General features: G+C 42.2%; 1 protein-coding gene across 3 annotated transcripts in view; it reads left to right on the top strand.

Annotated features, from left to right (window-relative positions):
• Positions 1-27,513, top strand: part of SUGCT (succinyl-CoA:glutarate-CoA transferase) — a 473,567-nt gene that overhangs the window by 61,028 nt on the left and 385,026 nt on the right. For all 3 annotated transcript variants that reach the window (XM_075921728.1, XM_006124080.3, XM_006124079.2), the window contains exons 7-8: positions 1,998-2,089; positions 26,050-26,193. In XM_075921728.1, coding sequence (XP_075777843.1) covers positions 1,998-2,089; positions 26,050-26,193 — 236 coding nt within the window. The remainder of the gene's footprint in view (positions 1-1,997; positions 2,090-26,049; positions 26,194-27,513) is intronic.

Below are 27,513 nucleotides of genomic sequence, written 5' to 3'. Positions count from 1 at the left end.
ACTGAGCCCCTCATCCCCAACCCTACCTCAGAGCATTGATTTAAATGAAGAAAAACAAAAAATAATAATGACCGAGCAACATTGCGTAAATCTGCTAGTAGTATATAATCATAATGAATGGTAAAACAGAAAGAAGGTGAGATAATGGGAAGTGTCAAGCAACTTTAATGGGCAGTGCTTCCACCCTGCCTATAATAAATGCTTCCCTTCCAGTGCCTCGCATGATAGTGAGGTCTGTTCTGAAAGAATGAAATAGCAGATAAAGATAGTCTTTAGATGTGCTATCCCTGGAAGAGCTTGGTTAGTCAAACAGATCGTCAATTTTACTTCACATCATTCTGCTGCTCAACAGCTGCCTGTGTGCACCCTGCTGCCTTACGCTAAATATTTCCTACTGCACTTTGATCTAACTTGCTTGGAAACTGGAATAGATAAAAAGTGCGCTAGGGAGTGTTTAGCATAAGGCAGCAGGGTGCACACGGGAATGTTTGGTGCATGGCAGCAAGGTTCTCGTGGATAATTGGTGTGCAACAAGCTTATTTGAGGTATAGATTCTGTGATTGTGGAGAGAGGAATTTATGTGGGAAGCTGAGCCAAGTATCTTTTCTCTGCTGCTTCTAAAGAGAAGTACAGGTTGAAACTCTCTAGTCTGGGAAACACTGGTCCTGTAATAGCTGTGGTCCAGCAGGACCATGGATGTTGCTGGGCCAGAGAACCCTGGACCACAGACTGCTGGTTGGGACTGGAAGTGGAGCCCAGCCAGCATCCCAGCCATCCTGGCAGCCGCCAGGAGTAGGGATTGCAGCTTGGTTAGTTCAGCAGTCCCTGGGCTGGGAGCACAGTCTTGCTGGCAGCTGCCAGAGGCCAGGAACAGGGTGACAGCAGGAAGGAGCCAGCCAGGAGGCTAGTGCTCCTGGGAGAGCCCTGACCTCCTCCCTTGCCTGGAACCTGTCAGGTCCTGAGGGTATTGGACCAGGAAGGTCTAACCTGTAATACCGAAGTGTTCATAAATTATTTATAATTATTTGTAGGGCTTAGGAAAAATAGTTTCCCATCAAAACTCCAAAAAATGTCAACCATCTTTAACTCATTGTGACAATAAACAGTAGATTTTCTTACTAAGGGGTCAGTTTTGTTTCAGCCTTAATCACATCAAATAGTATACTCTGTGAGTCACTCAGGCTGTGTCTACACTGGCATGAATTTCCAGAAATGCTTAAAACAGAATAGTTTTCGTTATAAGTATTTCCGGAAAAAGAGCATCTACATTGGCAGGCTGCTTTTCAGGAAAAGCCCTTTTTCCGGAAAAGCATCTGTGGCCAATGTAGACACGCTTTTCCGGAAAAGAGCCCCGATCGTCATTTTTGCGATCGGGGCTTTTTTCCGGAAAAGACTACTGGGCTGTCTACACTGGCCCTTTTCCGGAACAGTGTTCTGGAATAAGGACTTATGCCCGAGCGGGAGCAGCGTAGCTTTTCCGGAATAGCGGCTGATTTTGTACAGTAGAGCGTCGTTGCTTTTCCAGAAATTCAAGGGCCAGTGTAGATAGCTCGCAGCTTATTCTGGAAAAGTGGCTGATTTTCCGGAATAAGTGGCCCAGTGTAGATACAGCCTCAGTGAAATCAGGTGGGGGCAAAGTACTGCTGTGAGGTAAGGATGGAAGAATTAGGCCCATAGTGAATAGCATAGGACTGTTACTAGTAAATTAAATGTGGCCAGAATTTCACCATATAGTTAAAAAATTCTATCATTCAAGACCTATGAAGATACATTATTAAGCCACAGAATAGAAACCACTATTTTATATAAGGAAGCACATGTAAATATAAGATTGCAGTATTTGTTTGTTTCTTATCTGGATAACCTAGGCAACATATGCATATAAACTGATGAGAAATTTTATTTTATCAATATTTTCCTTCCATAAGTAAGTACTAAACTGTATCTCCATGGTATGTGTCATGGATTGCATTTAAAATAATTCTTTCTTTTTTTAGGTTATGGTCAGACTGGTCCAGCGTTTCAGCGAGCAGGTTATGACTCTGTTGCAGCAGCTGTTTCTGGTCTTATGCATATCACAGGGCCGGAGGTACTTAACTTTGTTGTAAATATAAGAAAGAGCTTTTCCCATGCACTGAAGCTGTATGCTTAATAAAATGGCTTGCAGAAATAAAAAGAATTAAGGAGGTTGGTAGCAAGAAAAATGAAATGTAAGCTTTGATTTAAGATGGAAGAATAAGTCAGCAAGAGGGCCAGCCTGAGCCATTCATGCGCCCCGGGAGCGCAGTGCCACCCCTGGGATTGCAATGTATACGTGGCCCTGCCCCTGGGTGCGCGGCCCCACCTCGGGTGCCTGGCGCATGCGTGGCCCCACCCCAGGTGCCTGGTACATGCGTGGCACCACCCCGGGTGCACGGAGCATGCGCAGTGCTGCCCCCTGCCTGGCCCGGCAGCCCTGTGCAGTGCCCCCTACAATGGGGCGCCCTGGGCGGTAGCCTGGTCAGCCCGTAGCTTGGGCCGGCTCTAGTCAGCAAAACAAATCTCTTGAAGAAAGACTGTACAATGGGACAATATTGGCAAAAAGCCTAGCATTTAGAATTATCATATAAAATATAACGGACTGGAGACAAGCTAGAAAGTGACCTTGGTCCTTGATGTGTGAATGGAGTGTGTACAGCTAGAAAAGCATTCTGGACTGAAGGGCCTTAAATGTCATATTCAAAATCTTTAACAAAACAAAGGCATTTAAGTAACATCTCTAAAGTATTTCTAAGGTATTTCTGTCCCCTTGGTATTTATGTGAACAATATACATGAAAAGTGACATTGAAATATCAAGTATTCAGCACAACTTTTAATGCATTGTCAGTGGCTTAGACACCATGTATTCAGTGGTGAATCAAATATCCTGTTCAGAGGCTGTGATTTGTATTAATTATGATGTAACAGAAGTAGGGAAGGAACAGCCTGGCCTCTTCTGCGCACACAAGCTCTGTGGTAGGATAAGTGAAGAACAATTCCCAAACAAATGACTGCAAAAGCAAAGGCAGCATGAAGGATTTACTATCTTTAATCCCCTCCTGCAAAATCTGGGGATCAAGACCAAGAAAGCTGCAGATTTCCTTCCCCCTCCACACCTTTTCCTCCTGCAGTGGGTGAAGGTTTAAGCGAAGGGTCCTTCTTTCTGCACCAGACATCGAAACCCTCCTTGTGTTGCATAGTAGGGGGTTCCTTTCATGATTTTCTGCTGACTCGGTTAACCTGTACTAGAAATGTGCTGTTTTGTTGTGACAAATAAGTGTCAGTATTGTAATATTTCCCCACTGGCCAAATCTCCTGTCTCTCTGAAGAAGGTAAAACCCTTCCCTTCTTGCTGCCAGTTTGCAATGTGCAAATACGATTGGTGGGAACTAAGTGCCTCCTAACTCTGCCCAAGCCTTCGTACATGAGGCTGTTGTTACAGATGGGGCACCACCATTGCTCGTGCTGGCTAAGATCTCAGAAGCATCTGTCCTCAACTGTCCAACCACATCTCAAGAACTTTTTCCTCTACTTTCCCAGCAAGTGAGGGGGATAGTTGGTAATTGGGTAATATAGATTCTCCTAAACCACTGACATTTAATAAAAGGACTAAGTCATCAAGTTCCTGGGAATGTCCCCAATATGTCTTTCGTGCTAGTTGTTGAGAGGCCTGGATTTTGTATGTACTGAGTAAATAAAATCAATAAGACTGTGCAGAATTAATACCAGGATGAAACTGCAAATTTCAAAACTACAGTAATAACTTATAAGTAAGGTTCATGCCATAGGAAGCAGTGAAATTTGAGAAGATTTTGACTTGAAAATAGAGACTCAGAATTAAAAGTACATGTTGAATAGGAAAGGGTTTGACAGCAAGTTGGAGATGTGAGTCATTGACATGAGACCTATGAAGATTAAAAAACTTCTGAAAATACAGACAAATAAGTGTCTGTGTGAAAGCTGGACTGAGAACAGGAGTATGAAGTCACATAAACCTGTAGTGGTTTGATGTACTTGCAGTGGTAGTAGCAAAATTCTTGTAGCAGGAAAAACAACCAACAAGCAGAAAAAACAACAAACTTACAATTTTTTGGGAAAATGAGAGAGGAAGAAAAACAGGTGAGAGGAGTGATGGCCTTGAGGTTAAGGCGCAGGAAATCTGGATTAGGTTCCTTTTTGTGACACAGACTTTCTATGTGGTTGTGGAGAAACCCCCTTATACTTTATTTGCTCCTTTGTAAAATGGGGATAAAATTCCTTTTCCTCCTCCACCTTTTGCCTGCCATGGCTATTTTAATTGTAATATCTTCTGGGCCATGACTGTGTATGTATAGCATCTTGCTCTGTGAGTTTTCACTCTTGGTTAGGGCCTGTAGATGTCACTCAAATACAAGTAACTTGTAGTAGGCAGGCAGTGGGGAGCTCATAGGTAGCAGGTTTAAAACAAACAAAAGCAAGTTTTTCTTCACACTGCACATGGTCAGCCTGTGGAACTCCTTGCCAGAGGAAGTTGTGAAGACCTGGACTTGAAAAGGGTTCAAGAAAGAACTAGATAAATTCATGGAGAATAGGTCTATTAATACTTATTAGCCAGGATGGGTAGGAATGGTGTCCCTAGCTCTGTCAGAGGCTGGGAAGGGGTGACAGGAGAAGGATTACTTGATGATTCCCTATTCTGCTCACTCCCTCTGAGGCATCTGATGATGGCCACTGTTGGAAGATAGGATACTGGGCTAGATGGACCTTTGTTCTGACCCAGTATGGCTGCTTTTATATGCATGCTGCCTAAGGACTTATATTGACTCTGGCTAGTTTGGGAAGGAAAAGGTCACAGAATTAAAAAGAAACAAGGAGGTAGAATAAATACTGAAAGGCATCCTGGAAACGAATGGTTTTCTAGTTCATATAACAATGATCATATGCCTTGTTGCTCTATGCTTGTTATGTAATACTTATATGGGCTAGATATGTGGCAGGGAGGTTTGTGGCAGTATGTGGGCTAGATCACTGGCAGGGAGGTTTTCCTTGAAGTATGTTTCAGTCTGGATTCCAGTGTAGTTGCGTATGTGCCTTGTGCCCGGGAGATTGGATTTTTTTAAAAAAAATAGTATTCATTGGGGCTGCTCATTGTCTGAATGAGGGCATAAAGAACAGAGCATGTTAAACTTTCCCTTAGTTTCCTCATACCATCCATGTCAGAGATATGAAACCTGTGGAGTGTCCCACCTGTCATTTTTCTCCGAGGTTCAAACTCAGCTCCTAGATTAGACTGTGAGGAAATACTTTGCTTATTGTACTTTTGCTATTTTTTAAAATTTGGATTCTTTAAACCCCAATCTAAACAGAAATATATCCCCTTTGTGAAGGAGAGAAAGGTGCCTTGCAACAGCCTTCATAGTGGACTCTTAACCTTTTGGGTTTAAGTGCTGTGAGACTGAGGATGGGCTCTTTTCTGGTTGATGGGCCCATCAAATACTTTTTCTGTCCATCAGAGAGTTGCCTCCATGAAAAGTTAACTTGAGCTATGGGCAAAGCTACTATGTAATCAATTAAACTATTGTTTTACCGTGCTCGTATGTCTTGCTGCTAAAACCTATCCAGGGGCTTGGAAACTCTCTCCCCATTGCTGCTCTCCATTCATTAGCTCTTTATATAATCTATTCTAATCAATTGCTTAGCAGTGCTCTCTGAGCCCAAGTGGCAAGGTGACACTCCGCCAGTGCTGTGCGTAATAAACCCTCCTGCTTAAATCTGCACGGTGTCTACATTTTTGGTTTCCAATGGTTGGTGTGTAAATTTCTCTTGGCAAAGGCTGCATGTTGAGGGATGTGCAACTGAAACATCATCTCCTGGTACAATTGATATGTATCACTTCAGGCCCAGAGGAGACATGTGCCTCCAAGGAAACAAATGAGATGTCCATGAGGATGACCTCACTGGGTGCCAGTTTAGTTAGGGTTCAGCAGCAAAAACAAGTCAGGGAAGAAAACTCTGTTGAAATTGATTATTGGTTAGACTGATGCTGACCATCCTGGCACCATGGCATTCAGCACGGAATGGAAACTGGACATTACTCCAGGCATAAAAAGGCACCACCTCTGAGAATGGAAAAGGATCGGTGTCTACATTCAGTGTCAAAGGAGTGTGCAAAGTAGGTTGACATGTCTTGATCTGCTTGCTCCAATTATGGGACCAAAGTATGCCCTAATAAAACTGTCATGATCCTCAGCATTGGGGCCACTGGGCATGGGAACAGGAGCCAAGATGTTTATTGAGACATCGTACTGAAAGAGACATTTAGTATCTATTTCCTGTGTCACCCATATTTGCCTTTCAGCCAGTTGGGAACCAGTCTTTGGTGTCTGTATTGCCCATTTCCATCAGGCTTGGTCCAATACCTCCTTAGACAATTATTGTTTGAATAGAGGTTGCCTATGGATGTTCCAGTATTTTCCATATCCTTCTCCCTACCTAATCCCTTTGCCTAAATCTTTAGAGACCCTTCTTACAATAAACTATTTTAACAAGAAGTGGCCTTATTGATTCATCTGGGATGTTCCTAAGGAGTACAGAAAAGACCACTGCTATTTTTTTCCTGAAGACGAAAGGAGATTTTTGTCCTATTCTAGAGCTGAGAACACCAAACAAATACATTCATTGCCTCAGATTCTGAATGGTAGTGCTCGCCTCCTTCACTACAGTCTCAGGACTAGTTTGTGTCACTTGTCTTACGATACATGTATTTTCATATAGTCGTCCATCTGGTCTGCTGAAAACACATGACATTCCTGATAGGATCACATCATTGCAAGTACACTTCATTGCCATTTGGGCTCTTCATGACACCAAGGGTTTTTATGAAATGCCTAGCAGTGTTGTCAGCCCACCTGAGAAGATAGGGCATTTGGCTATTTAGAGCCAGATTCCAGCTTGCTACCATTTCTGACTGCAACGTGTGCTATTCTGACTCACCCCTCTTAGCCTAGTGAACGATAAAAAATTGTCACTCACACTATACGAGATGACAGAGTTCATAGTGTCAAGTATCAGAGGGGTAGCCGTGTTAGTCTGAATCTGAAAAAGCGGCGAGGAGTCCTGTGGCACCTTATAGACTAACTGAAGTGTTGGAGCATAAGCTTTCGTGGGCAAAGACCCACTAGAAGTGGGCCTCATCCTCCCTGATTGGATCCACCTTGTCATTTCCAGCCTGATTCTGGCTTGCATATTTATACCTGCCTCTGGAAATTTCCACTACATGCATCTGACAAAGTGGGTCTTTGCCCACAAAAGCTTATGCTCCGACACTTCAGTTAGTCTATAAGATGCCACAGGACTCCTCGCCGCTTTTGCAGAGTTCATAGGGACTCTGACTCCAGATTGGAAAGGGCACACCTTCCTGAGGATAGGTTCCAGTGGCTATACGCATTCCTCCAAATTGTATCAAACCTGACCATGACCGTATAGACTTGTCTTGCAGTGTTATGCCACATGTTGGCATGCATGTGTGTGGTGCTACTTGCCAGTCTTCCCCTGTGACTTCTTCAAATCTGAATAAGGACGGTCTATTCTTGAATCTTGAATAGACAACAAAGTTTCAGTGTCCCTGCATTGTATGGCAGAGATGGTTGGTGGTTGGATCCCACAAATATATGGAAAGAGATACTGTTTTCAGTTCCCTCCCAAAGATCTTGAAAAAGAAGACACTAGGAAGCCCAATTGGATCACCTACAGATGCAAGGGCCTTTCTCCCCAAGATGACATGGAGTTATGTATAAATGCACTGAAGCTCGGAACTTCAGACAAGCCTGAAAGATGTTCTAGAGGACTGGTAGGAACTTGGTAATACAAATCTTCACAAATAATGTGATAGCTGAACAACAAGAAGATACCCTTTCCTGCCCTGGAAGGCATCATAGTCTGTACTTCATGCTCTCTGAATGGAAGTAACTCCACTGTTCTGTCTAATCTTTTCCATCTATGTGCAGATTAATTTTTTGTATACATTGTGGCATGTGCATATGTGCACCACCAGTAGAAACAGAAAACCTAGCTGTGGGCCTTCAGATAATCAGCTGGGTGGCATTTGAATCTCTCCTGAGCAGCTGCACCAGTGCACAGTTTATAGGGTAATTCCAATGGCCCTTCAGTTCTTGGGATTAAGAAACAACCTGGTTGATTTCCTGAGCAGACAGTCAGTGATCAAGCCAAACAAATATACCCTGCCATTAGAAAGGCCTTGAGCACTGGTGCACCTTCTTTTTCTGCCTATGACACATAATAATTTAGCATCCCGATGGCCTTAATAGGTTAGTCTAACTTTGGTCATTGGTCATAGTATGCATGTGTTAGGTGATGGTGGCCTTTTAAATATATCTAGGTCAGACTATGGATCTGGTGTCTCCTCTGACCTTAAATTCTTTGACACAAATGGTCCTCTTGCAGATCAGTCATAGACCCAATATTCTACCATTGAGATATGTTTGCCATCAAGGACAATGCCAAATGTCAGAACTTTTGTTTCAGGGGAGGACTGGGCCCAGGATTGCTACTGGATTCCTTCCCTCTTCAGTGGAACAGAAGCCTGATTTATGCAATTCCTCTGATTCTCCTCATTCCTGGTGGTACCTGTGAGATGGGGCGGAGGGGAGGAGTGGGAAATTGTGCTGTGTGAGTCAAGACTTCTGGCTGGCAAGCTTGTTACAAATGTCCATTCGGCTTCCAGTACAGGTACTGGGCCTGGTCTCTCAGCACCATGACCAGATAAGCCATCTAGAGCTAGAGTTATTCCACCGGATGAAGTGGCTGTTGGGTGATTAAGTACCATGGATAGAGACTGGTCCCAATAGGTCCTGGAAATTCTGATTCAGAATAGGAAAATATCTATTAGATGGATATATATTTGTCTCAGTGGAAGAGATTCTTGGCATAGATAGCCCAGCATGATCTAGGTCTGGTACAAGCTACAATACATTGACTGCTTATTTCTATTAAAAACAAGCCAACCTTCAGTTCATCTCTATTAAAGTCTTCCAATTGTCATTTGTCTATACAGTTTTGATCCTTCTCACCACATGTTCCTGAAGATTCTCAAGGGGCTGCTACATAGTGACAGACCATTCAGAGAAACAGCTCCTGCCCTGGACCCCAATTTAGTGCTCTTCATCTCATGGAGACTCTGTTTGAACTACTCTCAGAATGTTCTCTTGATCACTTTACTCTGAATTCTGTCTTTTGAATGGCTCTCTATTGGCCGTAAGGAAAATGAGTGAGCTTCAGGCACTTCTAGCTTAAAGGACAAAATGGTGCTGCATCCATACCCAAAGTTAATTCCCAAAGAGATCTCACATTTTAATCAGAACCAGCCAAATCAACCTACTTTCCTTTTTTCCCAGAGACATAATCAGCATGAGGAAAAATGAAATTCCAACACTACATATATCCAGGACTTTGCTTTATACCAGTGACAGGACCAAACCACTCACAGTGTTGCCCTATCTGTTTATAGCTTTGACGAGACATTCTAAAAGTCACGCCACTTCCTTGCAAAAAATATCAAAATGGAGAGCACCATATATTTTTCAGTGTTATCATCTGTCTGGTGTTTCTGTCTGTTCCATTGAACATCGCAGGTCATTCTCTCAGGGTAACATCCTCCACCCAGTTTAGGGATTCATCAGTCACAGAGATCTGTAATGCAGCAGTGTTGACTAGCCCCACTGATCTTTGTCCAGCGCTATCCCTTGGACTTAGTTGTAACATTTCAAGGAACTACAGTTTCTGTAGGATAAGTAACATTCTGACCCAGTGCCTGGGGAGTGAAGAGCTGCACTGCTTCCAATACAATGGCAGAAGTTGCAAACAAAACTTCCTGAGCTGAAACTTTGCCAGCTAAATTCCATGGAAGTAATAACTGTTAGAAAGGGGCAAATGATGTTAATACTGGCTGAGTTAAAGGAAACACATTTAACAGGTTAAACTTTAACAAAATAGAACTCTAGTAAAACTTTTCAGTGATATGTGAATGACAGAATGAACAAGTGTTACACTGAATAATTGGACATAAGTTGTATTATGGGAGTAATATTCCTCAGTGGCCTTTATGAAGATGGATTTTATTAAAAGGTTATGTTAAGATCTACACTGGAAACCCAGATGTTCACATCACCTCACCAGTACTTGAGGCAGTGTGATCATTAGAATCATTTAATCATTGTTGCTAACAGCTCTGTGTATTCACCATGGGCTTTTAACAATTTATTCTGATTCAGTCACTCTCTAGCCTGATTAAAATAAACATGCTAACTTTTAGCTCTTAGTTTTCTTCATCTGAACTTTTTGGTTCATATTTTATTCCATAAGTGCTCCCCGAAGACACATTCTCTCATGTGCAAAGGGCAAACACAGTGCCTAAGTGTTACTTAAGTCCTATTTTTGAAGACTTAAGTGATATAATGGCTTTGTGCATTGGAGTGAATTTTGTGGCCCCGAAGACATAATGTACTTGTAGGTGTTGCCATGAAAATCCATTCTGAATTGGCATGATGATGATGATAATAATTAATAATTTCTAGCTATTATCTAGAGCTTTTTCACCAGCAGATCTCAAAAGGATGTCACTATTATCTCTGTTTTTCATATGGGAAATTGTGGTTTAAAGCAGTGGTTTAAAAGTGTACTTCACATGTCTGAAAATTTACTACTGATATGCTGTTCTTTAAAATAAATCTCCCAAGATTCCCATGCCACTGTTTATGGAGAAGTAATAGAACTATGGAATTTTGAACAACACTAGAATCCAAGTGGCAATGTGGAGGTAGATGTGCAAAGGCCTGCTTTATTTTGTAAAGTTGAGACAGTGCAATCAGCTGTGTTTATACTAGTGGTAAAAATTTCAGTGTTAAAAATATGTAAAAGGTAGGGTAAATGCCAAAAAGCAAAACAAATCAGGTGTTGGCTTTTCCTTCTCTCTTTTGGTTATGTATTGTTTATTTAGAATGTAAAGCTTTCACCGAAGAGGCTACCATGTGTGACTTAGACTAAAGTAAAATCAAATAATTGCTTGTATACATGATCAGAAAAACTTTTACTGGCATGTTCAGAGGCTGTGATACACACTTTCTGCTTCTCCTAAAGTTGATAATTTTAGCAGGATTCTTACTCTGCTAACATCTTGATAATGATGAAGTGACGGGCATTCGGGTATTTTTACTCAGGAATTGTTTTTATGTTGTGTTGATTGCCAGATAATTCACTATAATTAATACCTTTGTAAAGAACAGCCAGTCTGGACACTTCCAAACATTTGTTCCAGACTGTGAACCTTTGTAGTTTATCCTGAGAAACAGCCTAAGATAAACTACAAATATTTTTATTCTGGCTATAAGAAATTCTAGTGAGGGTGAGACATGAGGAGAGATGCGAGTCTCTGTATTATGTAGTATCATATCCACAGAAAATCACAGTATGGCTACAGTGGAATTATAATTTTCTAAAAGTTCTCGTGAACTGGTCATTGAGTGTGCTGGGAGCACCACTGGAGATTTTAATGTACACAAATTAGAATTTTAGGAATATCCACATACCATCTTCAAGCACCTGAAAATTGTTCAATTTTAAAGCAACATTAACACAAATTTTCAATTTCGGACCCAAGCCATTTTAATAATACATTTAATAGTACATTTCAGAAGATGTATTCAGAACTCTAGAATGTTTCTGAAGCAGTAATGGAAGTAATAGCAAAAGTTATAGTCCAACTCAGCTTACAGGGTGTACTTCTTATGGTCAATTTTAATGCACTCCAACAATCTAGCTGCTGTCCCAGAATAAAAAGATTTGCTGGTACAGATGATCTGGAACTTCGCTGTGCACTGAACAGCAGCTTTAGTGCCTTAGTGAACTGTTTCTTATTATTGGCTCGTGAAATCTATGGCTTAAACAGCAGGGAAGTTTGAACAAAACCTAAGCCTTAATTAAGGCTTTGTCCCTTGTGTTGCATTCCTTTACACTGTATACTCAAATTTCTTATAAAATTATAATTTTGAGGGAGTGAGGCGACTGCAGCGGGAGAGATGAAAATCTAGGTAAAAATGTAGTGCATGTTTTCCCCCTGCAAGTTTCTTTTTTATTAAGGAAATAGTGGTACACGTTGTAGAAGGAAAACATTTAATACAAAACATCTAATGCATCAGAGATATAGTACAATATCATATTTGGCTGTACAGAAGAAAGTGGAAAGAAAAGGGAACTGAAAAGAAGAGACGATCACACACTGGGAACCTCACATTTAAAAATCTTTGCATTTGATGAAAATATCTGTATTTAAAGAAATCCTGAAGTTTTTCAGTAAGAAGAAATGCCTATCTACTGTACTAAAATGACTTAGTGCTTCCTGCTGAGTATCTACTGTCTGGGAAATGTGAGCTCCAATTGTTAGATGCAAAATCATACAATAGTATTACAAATGTACAAATGATCACAAAACTACACCAAATATTAATAAGGGTCATTTATTGTGCAGAAACAAAGACATTCAGTGTTGAGGCTGAAATGTTATCTTGGGTCTATGTTGCCTTGCTTAGCTGCTGAACCACACCTGTAATTCAGAGTCCCACGCTTTCATTAGATCACCTTAGTAGTAGGAACAAAAAGATGAATTAGACAAGTTAACTGTAGAGTTCTGGATGTACTTCTTTTGAGGTAGTATTTTCATTATGTATTTATAGAATATAGAAAACAATGAAATGGTGTCTAATTTTGTCTAAATCCATACCACACAGCCTTTCTGACTTTAATGTGGATACCTCTGTTCAAATTTAAAACATGCTAAAATGACTTCATTCATTCTGACATATTTATTGTTTTCAAAGACGTAATTAATAGAAACTCACCACATTCAAGTCTTGTATTTTGGGGGAAAAACCTTGATGTACTCAGAGGCAGCAATGCCAAATGAATGTTCCTTTGAAGGATTTTTTTCTGACTAATTAAGGCAATAACTCGAGTCTAATTTCAAAACCAATTCAGATAAGAGTTCCCTTAGTGACTCATTACATACAGTTTGGATATTAAGAGAATCTTTGTAGTGGTGTGTGTAGTCACTAGGCATTTCTTGTTATTGAAGAAAGATTTTGTTTTATTGAATTAAAGACAGTCAGGCATGATTGGGAACTACAGTACCAGAGGGGCTATCATGCAGATTATAAACAAACAAAATGCAAGCTCATCAAAAGGCTACACATAGTATATTGCTCAGAATGGTTAAAACTAGCCATGACTGGTTTCTATTCGTTTTGGCTGCTTATTTCCTATCCTTTGCCTGTTCAAAGTAGTTTAAATACTACTGGAATTAAAGCATTTTATGAAGCATATCATTTAACATAATGATTTCTATTTAGAACTGATTATTCTTATATTGTCAATATATATTTGGAATCACCACAAAGAAGCAGTTTGTCAGGGAACAAGAAAGTAATGATCATTCACTGTTTGGACTCAGGTGACTAGGGTTTTAGAAAACCATGTTCAATGTAGGTAGCTCAGTGTCAAGAAGTTGCTGACAAGTAACAGGGAATTTAGAGAAATGCAAGCATTAGTAGAAACTGATGGACAAAAAGATCCAGTCCAGCAAGTTAACATAAGCAAAAAAGAAATAAATACCCATCTAAAATGGGGATCAACTCCGCCTCAGAGCTTGGCTGCAGAAGCCTTAGGCATTCTCTTTCTGGGCTGGTCTACACTTAAAACTTTTGTTGGTTGGTGCTGCAAGTATATTTTTATTACATTTTTATACTGGCAAAAGCCCAGGATAAAAGTTTATTTTACTTGGAGAACTGGTCTAAGCTATGAGGAGGGAAAAGGAAGCTGAAATTAACTCTTCATATACTAGTAATAACTAAGCATCCTGTCAGAGATAGGTTTATGTGCAAGGATGAAAATTTAAATAAATAGGATAGTTTGGGTTGGAGTGGCTTATGGAGATAGTTGTAAGTTTTCACCCTATTTACAAAATTCATTGTAAATGCCGAAGAAGGAAGGGAATGACTTGGGCTGATAAAAACATATAACTTGGATTACTGAAATGAAATTAGGTAAATCAAGCTAACATTTGATTTAGAAAAAATAATCAGAAAAAACATCAGAAAAAATAAATTAATGGTCTAGTTCTCTTAAATTGTGTCATATTCCCCCAAAGGAAGTATTGGAAATATTTTTAAACTAGAAAATTAAATTGTACGGAATTATTTTATACTAGCATCATATATATACTAGGAACTAAGTAGACTTTTCCATATCTTATTTATCTCTCTAAATGCAAACCATTCAAGTATAGAATTAAGTTTGAAAATCTACCTTTTAATAATGTTTCATATCTCATAAATTGCTTGTTTGAGCCTCTCCAAATGTTGTCATACATTTCTTTTTCTTTTTGGCTAACGAGCTATTTAGTTGATGTTATGAAAAAAAAAGAGTACATGGTCAGCCTTTCAACTGAATGTGCATTATATTACATGCTTCACTGTGGAGTTGCTGTCTTTGATTCTGTGCTAAGTAGGAAGGAAACCCGACATTTGAATTCAGTGGTTGGTTCCAGGAACAATGTTGATATCATGGGGTGATGCTTTGTTTAAAAAAAGATATTTATTTCCAATCTTAGTATGGTCTTGCAGTGGAAAGGCAGTAATTCTGGGAGTGTCAAAAGTTTCTGTTTTACAGAATCTATGTGTCAGTATCTCAGATTTTGGACATTCATTAATGTGTGTGAAAATATTTCCAATGCTAATTTTGTGTTTTCACATTGGAATTTTTTCAGGAAATTTGGGAACCATGGAGCACCCGATTTTCTTTCTTCACACATTGCACATTTAATGCCCTCTGTTGCTTTCTGAACAGTAATACAGTGATATCACAGATATCAGAGTCACTTATTACTCACTCTATCCAGTTCATGAGTATATTTGCGGACAATCACTGTTGCCCTGGCAGTTGCTGCCTTTGCAAGTTTGATTTACCTCAGAAGACTCAGTATTACAAAAAAGGGTCATAGGAAGAACAGTAGTGGAAAGCAGAATGGGTTTGGATAAGCATCTGCTGTGCTCCTTTGAGTTTGTATTGTCATGTTTCACCAGTGCTTTTTGAGGATTAATAGATTATTATTCTCCACAAAAAGAGGGATGGTTGCACCCTGCTAAGACAGGGATGGGGGATGAGCGGAAGGGGTGGGGGGAGGAGGTGCAGGTGCTTGTGGGCACCAGAACTGCTAGGGACATCTCATGGCCTACCTAGTTAGACAATCTTTCTATTAAGTCGTCACTGTTCTTATCTATCATGGGATTTTCAACTTGCCCCTCCTGTGCATGCACCGGCTGCCCCTGCCTGCCCCTGAAGCAGCTCCGCCCCTGCCAGCAGGCTGCCAGCTCCAACCTTGAGCCTTGTGCGCACGTCCCTCAGCAAGGTGTTGTGTGTGTGTGTGTGTGTGTGTGTGTGTGTGTGTGTGTGATCACATGGCCTGCAGAGTGGTGTGTGTGTATGTGATGACCATGACCTGCAGCATGTGTGTGTGTGAGATCACTGTGGGGTGTGTGTGTGTGTGTGTGTGTGTGATGACCGTTGGGGGGGGGGGGGGGAGGAGAGAGGGAGAGGAAGAGGGAGGGGGAGAGGGAGGGGGAGGGGGAGAGGGAGAGTGTGTGTGAGATCACTGAGGCACACTACATTTAAGACCAAAAAGATTGAAAAAATTATATAAAAGAAACTTTTTAAAAAGACAGTATTTCTAAAAGCATACCAAAAGACTAAAAATAAAGTTTGCAGCTGGAAATGCAGGAGAAAGATTGGATGGCTAATAGTTAGCAACTACTTTGAATCGTATTTAGCCGTCCAGTCTTTCTCCAACATTGCTAGCTGTAAACTTTATTTTTAGTCTTTTGGTGCACTTTTAGAAAGACTGTCTTCTTAACGTTTTTTTATATATATTTTTATACCTTACACATGACTTGCCAGAGTCCATGCTCTTTTATGTTTTCCTTACTGTTTTTTTTTTAAATTTGGGCTATATATTTACTTTGAGTCTCCATTATGGTATTCATAAATAGTTTCCATGCAGATTTCAGGCTTTTCACTCTTGTGACTTTTCACTCTTTCTTTTAATTTCCACTTAACTAGCCTTCTCCTCTTATTATCATTGTTAGGTTTTGTTCCTCTTTTTTAAGTTAAATGATACTGTGTTGGGTTTCTTTGGTATGTTCTTCCCTTCAAGGATTTTAAAGTTAATTACATTATGGTTAAACTTAAATAATGAATAGTATAGCAGCACCTTAAAGCCTAACAAAACATGTAGATGGTGGTATGAGCTTTCATGGGCTGAACCCATTTCTTCAGATGAATGGAGTATTAAAAGTCCAGATCCAAGAATAAAAAGGGGAAGGGGGAAAAATAGCAAATTAGAGTGTTCAAGTTAAAAGAAACAGTTAAGAACAATTTTCATCTTCTCTAAACACTGTGGCTACATCTACACTGGCCCCTTCTTTGGAATAGCCATGCTAATTTAGAACTTTGGAAAAGGGAAATGCGCAGGGGATTTAAACATCCCCCGCGGGATTTAAATAAACATGGCCGCCGCTTTTTTTCCGGCTTGGGGAAAAGCCGGAAAAGAGCATCCAGACTGGCGCGATCCTCCGGAATAAAGCCCTATTGAAAATAGGAATAAGAGATCCTCTGGAATAGGGCTTTATTCCGGAGGATCGCGCCAGTCTGGACGCTCTTTTCTGGCTTTTCCCCAAGCCGGAAAAAAAGCGGCCACCATGTTTATTTAAATCCCGCGGGGGATGTTTAAATCCCCCGCGCATTTCCCTATTCCAAAGTTCTAAATTAGCATGGCTATTCCGAAGAAGGGGCCAGTGTAGACACAGCCCCATTGTTTAGTTGGTTAAGTCATTAGGATGTGGAAGGTAGTGTGCTAGCCAGCCAATGTCTTTTTTCATACCTCGGTGATGGGAATCACACTTGTAAATGAAGTTAAGTTCCAATGCTTCCCTGTGTATTTGGCTTGTGGAACTGGCCTGAAACAACACGGTGACTTTGGGATCCATTAATGAGTACAAGGGCAGGTTAAAGTGTTCTCCAACAGGTTTTTGTGTGTTGTGTTTTTGGATATCTGATTTGTGTCCATTAATTCTTTCCTGTAGAGACTGTCTAGTTTGACCTATATACATGGCAGTGGGGCATTTCTGGCATTTAATAACATAAATCACATTAGTGGATGTGCAGTTAAATGAGCCCCTGATGTATTAGCTGATGTGGTTGGTTCCAGTGATGAAATCGCTTGAGTAGATGTGTGGACAGAGTTGGCACTGGTGCTGATTGCAGGGGTGAGTTCCTGGATGATTAAGATAGAGGTGTGCTGCGTGGTTTCTGGAAAAAATTTGTTTGAGGTTAGGGGGTTGTCTGTAGGCGAGGATTGCCTTTTCCACCAAGGCCTATAAGTGGTTGCCATTGGTGAGTTATTCAGCTCTATTCACCAATGTGCCCTCTAAGCTGTGCGACAGCACAGTTTCACAGGTGATTAATCAGCTGTGCCCAGTCAGAGGCTCATGGCTCAGCTTAGAGGGAACACTGCTATTCACCACTTGGACTGGATCTTATACTCCACTTAGAACTAAATCAGAAGTTCTCTCTCCCCTTGAGGGTTCCAGGCCCAGCTGCTCCAAGAAGCAGTGGTTCTTGGTGTCTGGAATTTTTATCTCTGAATCTCATCTTGAGGTGACATGTACCTAGTCCTTATGGGGATAATTGAAATCCCCATTATTACTGGTGTTTCTGTTTTTGTAATCTCTATAATCACCTTGAGCATTTCACAGTCACTGTCACTGTCCTAGTCAGGTAGTATATTTCCGCTGCTTTACTCGCATTATTTAAACATGGAATTTCTTTAAATATAAGTTCTGTGGTACAGCTTGACTCATGTAAATTTTTTTTCACATATAGAACCACTATCCCACCAGTGTGACCTACTCTGTCATTCCTGTGTATTTTATATCCTGTTCTGTGTCCCATTGATTGTCAAGTTTCTGTGATGCTTTTTATATAAATATCATCATTTAATACCAGGCACTCAGGTTTCCCCATTTTAGTATTTAGACTTCTAGAGAGACAAGGTGGGTGAAGTAATCTCTTTCACTTCTATAAAAATGTTACTTCTTTCTAATGTACTAGGACCAAAATGTGTACAGTAGCACTGGATATTTAGACTTCTAGCATTTCTATTCAAGCACTTACGAAAGTGGTCAGTACTAGATTTAGTTCTCTGCCTTCATATGATTGAATGGGACTTTTTTTTTTTTCATTTGACTGTTTCTAATTGTGACCTGTGCTTAATCAATTTCTATCCTGTCCTCAGATATAGTGGCCCCCCTTTATTGAATCTTTCCCTGAGATATGTCTTTCTTTGAACCATGTGCTCCTTCAGACTTGTCAGCTTTCTCCCAACCCTTAGTTTAAAAACTCCTCTGTGATTTCTTAAATTTTACATGCCACTAATCTGGTTCTGTTTTGGTTTAAGGGAAGCCCTTCCTTCCTGCATAGGATTCTTCCTTCTCAAAGGTTCCCCACTTCCTAATACACCTAATAAATACATTTCTCCTCCTGGATCCATTGCCTCATCCACAAAATGAGACCCTGCAGTTCTCCCTGTTTAATTGGCCCTGCACATGGACAGGGACTGCTACCAGGGAGGTCCTGGCATTAATCTCTTATTTAGCAGTAAATTTGGCTTCCAGAGCTTCTCTTCTACCTTTCTCTCTGTTATGGTACATATATGTATCATGATGAGCATTTCCTTCCCAGTTCTGCACATTAATCTACCTAGAGCAGTGTTTCTTAAACTGTGTTCCGCGGTACACCCGTGTGTCACGAGGCAGTTGGAGGTGTGCCTCGGAGAACAACAGAATTCAAAATGGCCACCCTTAGAGGGACAGGTGACCCTTTTTGTTTGTTTGTTTTTTCTCAATAACATTCCCCCAACCCATTTTTCTCCTCAATAACTTTGCCCCTGATCCTTTTTGCCCCGATCTTTTTTTTTTCCTCAACAAAAAATCCTTGGTGTTCCTCATTTAAAATAAAAAAATTATTGTTTGGTGTTCCTGGGTCTTAAAAAGCTTAAGAAACACTGACCTAGAGGTCTCAAGAGGTCTGCAAGCCTTTGCACTGGGCAGGCAGTTCACCACAGAGTTCTCCCAGTCGTTGAAAATCCATCTCTTTCTCTGATAATTGAATCTACCTTTACTGTTATCTGTTTCTTCCTTGTAGCAGGGGTTCCCTCCCTGAGAGGGGTATTGCCAGTGCGAGAGGATACCATGACATCATCTGGAAGGAGCGATGGGTGTGTTTCCATCCTCTCCAGCTTGGTATTTTCATTCCCTCAGACTTTCTTCTTTTTTCAGCAGCACAGAGGCTGTTAGACTGGGGATGGAGCTTCTCCTTCTGTGTCCCTGAAAGCTCCTCTGTGTGCCTCTCTGTCTTCCTTAGGTTCCATTTCAGCCACTATGATCTCAAGAGCCTGGACTGTGTGTTTGAGGGCCATGAGCTGCTTATGCCCTATATGCCCGTATACAACCTGCCCACATGGCAGGTAATTATATATATATATTGTGTTCACTGCAATAAACTGGATAGTTCCTACTGAGCTACAGAATAGCTGCCTGCATTATTTTAACTCTTGCAGGGTTGTTTTCTTTGTGGTGATGGGGCAAGAGAGTGGTATATTGGCTTAAGTTTAGAGTGTGTTTGTTAGGTGTACCAGCCACTTCCATGCCTTCTCTAAATTCCCTTGCCAAACTCCCGTTCACTAGCTTTTCTGAATGCCTCTGAGCTGGCTTTTTCAATTCCTGTTCTCTGACACCCACTTCTCACGGTACCCTAAAAGGATTTGTACAGCCCTGAAGATATCTGCTTTATATCCACGGGTATCTGCATCTGTGGATGTTGATCAGAATACTGGTGGCTCATTTATGCAGATACAGATACAAAAATGTTTATCTGCGCTGGGCTCTAGGTATTAAGGATCAAAGAGTAGCATGCTAGAGCCTTGTTAGTAACTCTCAGCCTAGCCTAGCAAACTGCTTCTCTCGGTACGGAGTCCCAAAAACAGATCTCACTGTCAACTTCAAGCAAGCCTACAATTACAAACAATAAACTCATCCCAAGGGTCACTTACTTGTTCCTGTTAGTCAGCTCCCTGCCTTGTTCACTTCAAGCTTCCCAGTTTCTGCAACAAAGGAGGCATGGGTTCTATAGACAACAGTGTCCTTCACTTCTCAACCTCTATTCATGTCCTGAGCAGGTCCGTCCTGTGCTCTGGATGAACTGAGGGGTGATGAGAAAGGACCACATCATTAAAGGCTTTGTCATAATGCATATGCACAAGGGGGCTGAGTTAAGACATCTTGGCTTTCCCTAACTTGAGTGTCCTTGATTTCGCAACCCTTTAATCCTTAACTGAGGAAATACAAAATTCTTTCATGGTTTGATTTATTAATGAGTGCAAGTTTAAGTAATGTTCAACAATTTTTTGTTCTTCATGAATCACAGATAAAAAATTGCACATTAACCATGTGCAGAAACTAAGGAAACCTACTTAAGGAGGTCTCGTTAAGCAAAAACTGGAAAATGGAGTACTTGATGATGCAGATTTTGGTACTAAGATCCAAGAGTGTTTCATATGATAGAGTATCTGCTAAAATTGTCTCTGGTTTTATCATCTCCCATTTTGTAATTTTCTCCATCAGGTCTGAAATGGAGATTCAATCTCTTGCTATCTCATTTGTTTGCAAACTGGTGAAATTTCGTGTTATCACCTGAGCCATCTTGATTAAGATTAAAATGGATACATTTTGCTTAATGTGCTGAAGGCTTTCAAGAGGTATAGGTTTTGTTTCATGTTGTCTATGAAACAACTTAGAGTACTTTACATCTTGAACTATATGATAGAACAGGGAAGTAAATACAGGCAGTCCCCGACTTACGCGGATCCGACTTATGTCGGATCTGCAGTTACGAACGGGGCTGCCCTGGAGGACACGGACTGCGGGACCTCGCGGTCCTGCCGCCCGTGTACTCTGGGGCTTTCTCCGCGTCTCCCTGGTCTGCAGACCAGGAAGACGCGGAGCAAAGCCGCGGGGGGGCTCGGGCAGCGAGGCAGCCCAGGCGCACCTGGGCTGCTCTGCTGCCAGCTTCCCTGAGGCTTTGCAAAGTCGCCGGGGGGGGGGGGCTCGGGCAGCGAGGCAGCCGGCAGCGCGCCTGGGCTGCCTCGCTGCCCGAGCCCCCCCGCGGCTTTGCAAAGCCTCAGGGAAGCCGGCAGCGGGACAGCCCAGACGCCCCGCGGCTGTCCCGCTGCTGGCGTCCTCAGAGGCTTTGCTCCCCGTCTCCCTAGCAGACCAGGGAGACTGGGAGCAAAGCCGTGGAGGACCCAGGTGGCGGGACCGCGGTGCGTCTCGGTCCGCCGCCTGCGTCTTCCTGGTCTGCTGGGGTGGGGGTGGGGGGCGCAGCTAGTACTCCCCCCCCCCAGCAGACTAGGCTTTTCTCCAGACGCCTGTGGCAGAGCAGCTGGGGCGCTGCCGGTTGGTCCCGCAGCGCCGCTCTGGGCGCTACTGGACCAACCCGGCAGCACCCTAGCTGCTCTGCCCCAGGCGTCCTGATTCAGCCGCTGCTGGTCAGTTTCAGCAGCGGCTGAATCAGGACGTCTGGGGCAGAGCAGATGGGGTGCTGCTGGGTTGGTCCAGTAGCGCCGAGGAGCGGTGCTACTGGACCAACCCAGCAGCACCCCAGCTGCTCTGCCCCAGGCGTCCCCAAGTCAGCTTCTGCTGAAACTGACCAGCGCTGACTACAGGAAGCCCGAGGCAGAGTTGCTCTGCTCCGGGCTTCCTGGTATCAGCTGCTGATCAGTTTCAGCAGCAGCTGACTTGGGGACGCCTGAGGTTCTTAAGTTGATTCTGTATGTAAGTCAGAACTGGCGGTCAGTTTCAGCAGCGGCTGAATCTGGACGCCAGTTCCGACTTACATACAGATTCAACTTAAGAACAAACCTACAGCCCCTATCTTGTACGTAACCCGGGGACTGCCTGTAAAATCTCTTATGCACTGATTTGTTTCTATCCAGTCCTGGCTGTTGAGCCTATATGCACAGAAGTGCACATGAAAACTTGCCTGCTTGCTTCCTCCCCAAAGTTCTTGGTGGGAAGGGGACTGAGTAGAGGCTGGCCAGAGTTACATATCTAGCAGAGGGTGTGGATAGGGCTCTAACATAGTGCTAATATAAGCCTCTGTGCCAGCAATGGGCACTTTTTGGCCAGATGCCTACCTCTGGGTATGGAAATTGTATGCTGGGCCATGAATGCTCATGAAATTAACAATTCATGTTCAGGCAGGGACAACACAACATTTTTTGAAAATCAACACTAGTACAATAATTGTGTTGAACAATGTGCTATTAGAAAATTATATTACTGAGCAATTGTTAATTTTAGCATATGATTTTGTTCCTATCTGAAAACAAATGGAATGTTAGCTTAAAATTTCCAGTGTATTGCACTGCATAAAAGTTGGGTAGTTTTCACAATTATTGCCGACTTCTGACCAATCTGTAATTTGAGTCATCTGTGTTTCTGCATTTGGCTGTGTCAATAATCAAAATATTTGCAAACCATTTTAGCTTCAAAGTAAACCATAGTTAAGAGATGTTGCTGTTAATCAATTTAACTTTGAAGAGGAGATATTTAAATGAATGTTACTCAATAAAGATACATTTTAGTGGAATAAACATAAAAGCAAGCTTACTATTCTAAATATACCATAATACCAATATATTACAGTAATTAAACTTAACTTAGCCCCTTTCTATGCCCTTTTGATTCATATGAACAGTTCAGCTTGCAAGCCCCTGACCCTACTCCCTGGCTAGAGTGCCAGAAAGAGGCAAGACCTCAGGCTGTAACAAGGGAAAGGTGAGTGAGACACTTGCCTTGGGCACATAGCTGAGGGGGTGCAAAAAATAATATAGAACACGAATTATTTTAAGACAGCTGCTTATTTTAAGAAAGTGCCGCTTCCCTCCCTCGTCCATTAGCATCAGCTGTCCCGCAGTTTTCATGTCAGGCTGCACGTTGCTGCTCTGCGATCCAACAGTCACCAGCCCTGGCGGCTGCCCAGAGAGTCAGCTGCTTCTGAGTGGCGCGGGAGGCTGGGCACTGGCTCAGCCGTGCCAAGCGCCACCTTAAGTTGTCCTAGTGCAGTTCCCAGGTGCGAGGCGTGGGGCCGGAGGAGAAGGGGCTCAGATTGTCCTACACAGGGGCAGAGGTGCAGGGGATGAGGTGGGGGTCAAGTTGGGAGCCAGGATCTCCTGGGTCTTGTCTCACCTCTGCCAGGAGAGTGGCTCTAGGTCTTAGGGGGTATGTGATTAGAGCTTGGGGTCTGGTTGGTATGATCTCTGGGTCGGGGTCCAGGCCCTTACCCTGTTGGAGTCATGGTTTCCCCTCCAAAAACTGGAGCCCATGCTGCTGAGCCACTTTGCTAAGTGCTCTGAATGTGCTACACAAACCAAGGGGACAAGGCAGTGACTGTGGCTTCTTGTGAAAGAAGTTTTAGTAAACTAAAATTAATTAAGAACTACCTTCAAGCATCCACTGGTCAGGAGAGATTATCAAATATATCAATTTTATCAATAGAACACGAGGTAGCAAATAATCTTAATTTCAATGCAATTATCGATGAGTTTGCCTCATTAAAAGCGTGCAAAGTACAATTGTAAACAAATACCTAGTAGTTCCTGATATGGTGAAATTTTATAATTATGTATATATATGTATTGATTGTTTATGCTGCTCTTATAACTATAATAAATAAATGTTGTGGTGTTGTTGTTATTTATGTATTTTCCCTTTTTCTATGAAATAAGTACTATGAATATATACACATGAAGGTGTGCAATTTTATATTCTTCCCTCAGGTGCAAAATTAGCTAGTTACGGCACTGCAAACCCTCCACCCCACTCCCTGGCTGGAATGGGAGTTTGAGAACTAGATTGAAAGCTCGGATAGGCTGGACATGGTCTCTATGCCTAGTTTACCCATCCCTGCTCTATGCCATGAGCAGGGGGTTTATTGTTATGGATGAGTAATGGCCTCTCATCCTTCCCTCCAGCCCCACAACCACCAATCCTCCCCCAGCTCTGCTTCCCACCCCCTTTCTGGCCAGCCCTGCCCCCTTCCCCTCCCTATGTGGCGCCCCGCCCCCCCTTCTCCTCCCTCCATGCCGCGCTGCGCCGCTCCCAAATGAGCGGCACTCCCACCAGGCACCGGCGGGGAAGCAAACGCTGGTCAGGTGGGCCCGGCGGGAGCGGCGCTCAGCTGGGTCTGGGGCGGCAAGCGCCCTTGGGGGTCCGCGCTCCCCATGCGTGGGGAGCGCGGACCCCAAAGGGTCACTTGCTGCCGCTTGCTACCCCGCCGGGGACTGGCGGGAGTGCTGCTCATCTGGGAGCGGCGCAGCGCGCCACGGAGGAAGGGGAAGGGAGCGGGGCTGGCCGTAAGGGGGGGGTGGAAAGCAGAGCTGGGGGAGGATTGGGGGTTGTGGGGCTGGAGGGGAGGATGATGGGGGGGCCTGGAGGAAGGGGGGAGGGAAGCAGCACTGGCGGAGGAGGCATGTCCGGGGGGCCATGGGGCTGGCCGAACCGCCAGGGAGGGAGGGGAAGAGGAACAGGGCGCTGCCGTACATGGCCAGGGGGCGTGGCTGTGTACGTCAGTGTTACAGACGCATAGACAATGGGCTACTATATATGAGATAAGGGAGGTTATTTCCAAGTAGCCCTGGTCTACAGTGGGGAATTATCAGAATTGCTTAAAGGTGTCTTGTCTGTGTGCTGTTTAACGGAACACTCCTCTTTTTTTTTTATGAGATGCAACCTTTTATGCTTACCTTTTTCGTACTGATTTGAGGCCAGATTCTGATGTCCTTACTCCAAGAGTAGTTGCCTTCATTTCAGTGCCACCACATACACTTATTCTGTAAGTAATGACATCATAATCTGAGCCTTTACATTTTTTTCTTCCGTAGTGTAAAAAGTACTGCAGCTTCTGGAGTAATGGTTGACTTGATAAAATCTTTCTCATCTTTTTGGTTGCTAGACTTGTTCATTCCCTAGCTGATATTTATAATTAGTCTGTGATGTTGGAAAATCTCTTTGCTCAGACAACAAAAATAAAATGCAGCAAAGTGAGAGATTATTGGATCTAGTGATCTTAAACTTCTGGGTGAAATCTTGGTCTGGTCTGGTCTGGTTGAAATCAGTGTGAATGTTGCCATTGACTTAGTGAGAGACAATTTCATGCTTGAAATACAGGTATTCAGGACACTATTAACCTTGTCAGGAAAGAGCATTTCTAGCACAATCCTGAAGCATGTGGTGGAAGATCAAAAAATTCTTCAACCATAATCAGCATTATGCATAGTTAATTAAAAAAGGAGTTGGGGATTAAATATTCATGCAAAGCAAGTCTCAAATTATTACCTTTTATAAAAATCTATGAAACCTTATGATGCAGTAATAAAACTCATGGCAGGGGGGAGGGCAGTTTCCTTCCTCCTCAATCAGACATGTGCCACTGCCAACATGTATAACAAGTCTATGGTACCTTGTCTTTCAGGTATATTAAACTTTGTTTTCCTTTAGAATATTTTTCCTGTAATAATTTCTTATTTTTAAAAGATATGTTGAAACTTTTGAATGAAATTGATAAAGTTAATAGAGGGTAGAGACAACAACTTTTTCCCAGTTTGCCACTGTTTGTAATGTTACAGAATTGCTAGGAACAGTTCTGCAGATACTTGTAAGAAAGTATATTTTTTCATTTTCAGGCTTTTCACTGTAGTTCACTCAGAAGACATTTTAGCTTCATAGAAAGTTTCTGTAATGCATGGAATGTATAGAATATATCATAACAAGATGTTAATTCTTCCCCATTCTTATTTTTTCTCTTCTGCTAGGATGGTGATCCAGTTAGACCAGGAGTTGCCATGACAGACCTTGCCACAGGGCTGTACACGTATGGAGCAATCATGGCTGGCCTGATTCAAAGATACAAGACTGGGAAGGGACTGCATGTTGACTGCAATCTATTGTCATCTCAGGTACGAGATTAAAGAATGTTTTTCTTAATTTGTTGATGAAGATTTACTTTTCTTATTGGGTTTATGCCTTAGGTCAAGTACTTCCTTTATATAATGACATTGAAACTATAAACAAATTTCCTAGTTTATATTTTGGTAGAAATGACTAATTTATTTTGGTTGACTATTATTACTAATAATAACCTCTGTCTGCCACCTAAATGGCATCTTTAACTGAGCCTCTCAAAGCACTTTGAGGCTTGATTAATTGTTTTTAATGTCTCTGTGATGTATGGGAAAACACAGATAATGAAATCAACTCAGTATGGTGGGGTCTTAGCACTGGAGTTTTTCTTCCATAAAGACTAAGGGATGAATGCTCAAAAGGAGTTAAAACAAAATACAGGTCTATGTAGCACTTTAAAGACTAACAAGATGGTTTATTAGATGATGAGCTTTCGTGGGCCAGACCCACTTCCTCAGATCAAATAATGGAAGAAAATAGTCACAACCATATATACCAAAGGATACAATTAAAAAAAAATGAACACACATGAAAAGGACAAATCACATTACAGAACAGAAGGGGGATGTGGGGGGGGGGGGGGAAGAAGGTGAATGCCAGTGAGTTAATGATATTAGAGGTGGGGAAGGGGAGATGTCTGTGAGTTAATAGAATTAGAGGTGATAATGGGGGAAGCTATCTTTGTAATGGGTAAGATAGCTGGGGTCTTTAAGTCCCGTGCGGAGAGTGTCGAATTTTAGCATGAATGTCAGTTCAGAGGATTCCCTTTCAAGTGCAGATTTGAATGTCTTCTGAAGTAGGATGCAGGTTAGCAGGTCATTCAGACAGTGTCCTTTCTGGTTGAAATGACAAGCAACTGTTTTTTCTTTGTGATCCTGTCTAATGTCTGTTTTGTGGGCATTGATTCTTTGGCGAAGTGTCTGAGACGTTTGTCCAATGTACATAGCAGACGGACACTTTCGGCACATGATAGCATAGATTATATTTCTGGAGGCGCAGGAATATGTATTCTTGATCTTATAACTCACTTGGGTAGGCCCAATAATGGTGTCAGCAGAGTGAATATGTGGACCACCCTCTACAGAAAACCCACTGACTCATACAGTTACCTACATGCTTACAGCTCCCATCCAGAACACACCATACGATCCATCATCTATAGCCAAGCCCTTCGATACAACCGCATCTGCTCTAATCCCACAGACAGAGACCAGAAACTTCAGGATCTCTACCAAGCATTTATAAACCTCAACTACCCACCCGGAGAAATAAAAAAGCAAATTGAAAGAGCCAAACGAATACCTAGAAACCATCTA

The sequence above is a fragment of the Pelodiscus sinensis genome, chromosome 2 (assembly GCF_049634645.1).
Source record: "Pelodiscus sinensis isolate JC-2024 chromosome 2, ASM4963464v1, whole genome shotgun sequence".
Lineage (NCBI taxonomy): Eukaryota > Metazoa > Chordata > Testudines > Trionychidae > Pelodiscus > Pelodiscus sinensis.
This window is presented reverse-complemented; position numbering and strand designations above follow the sequence as displayed.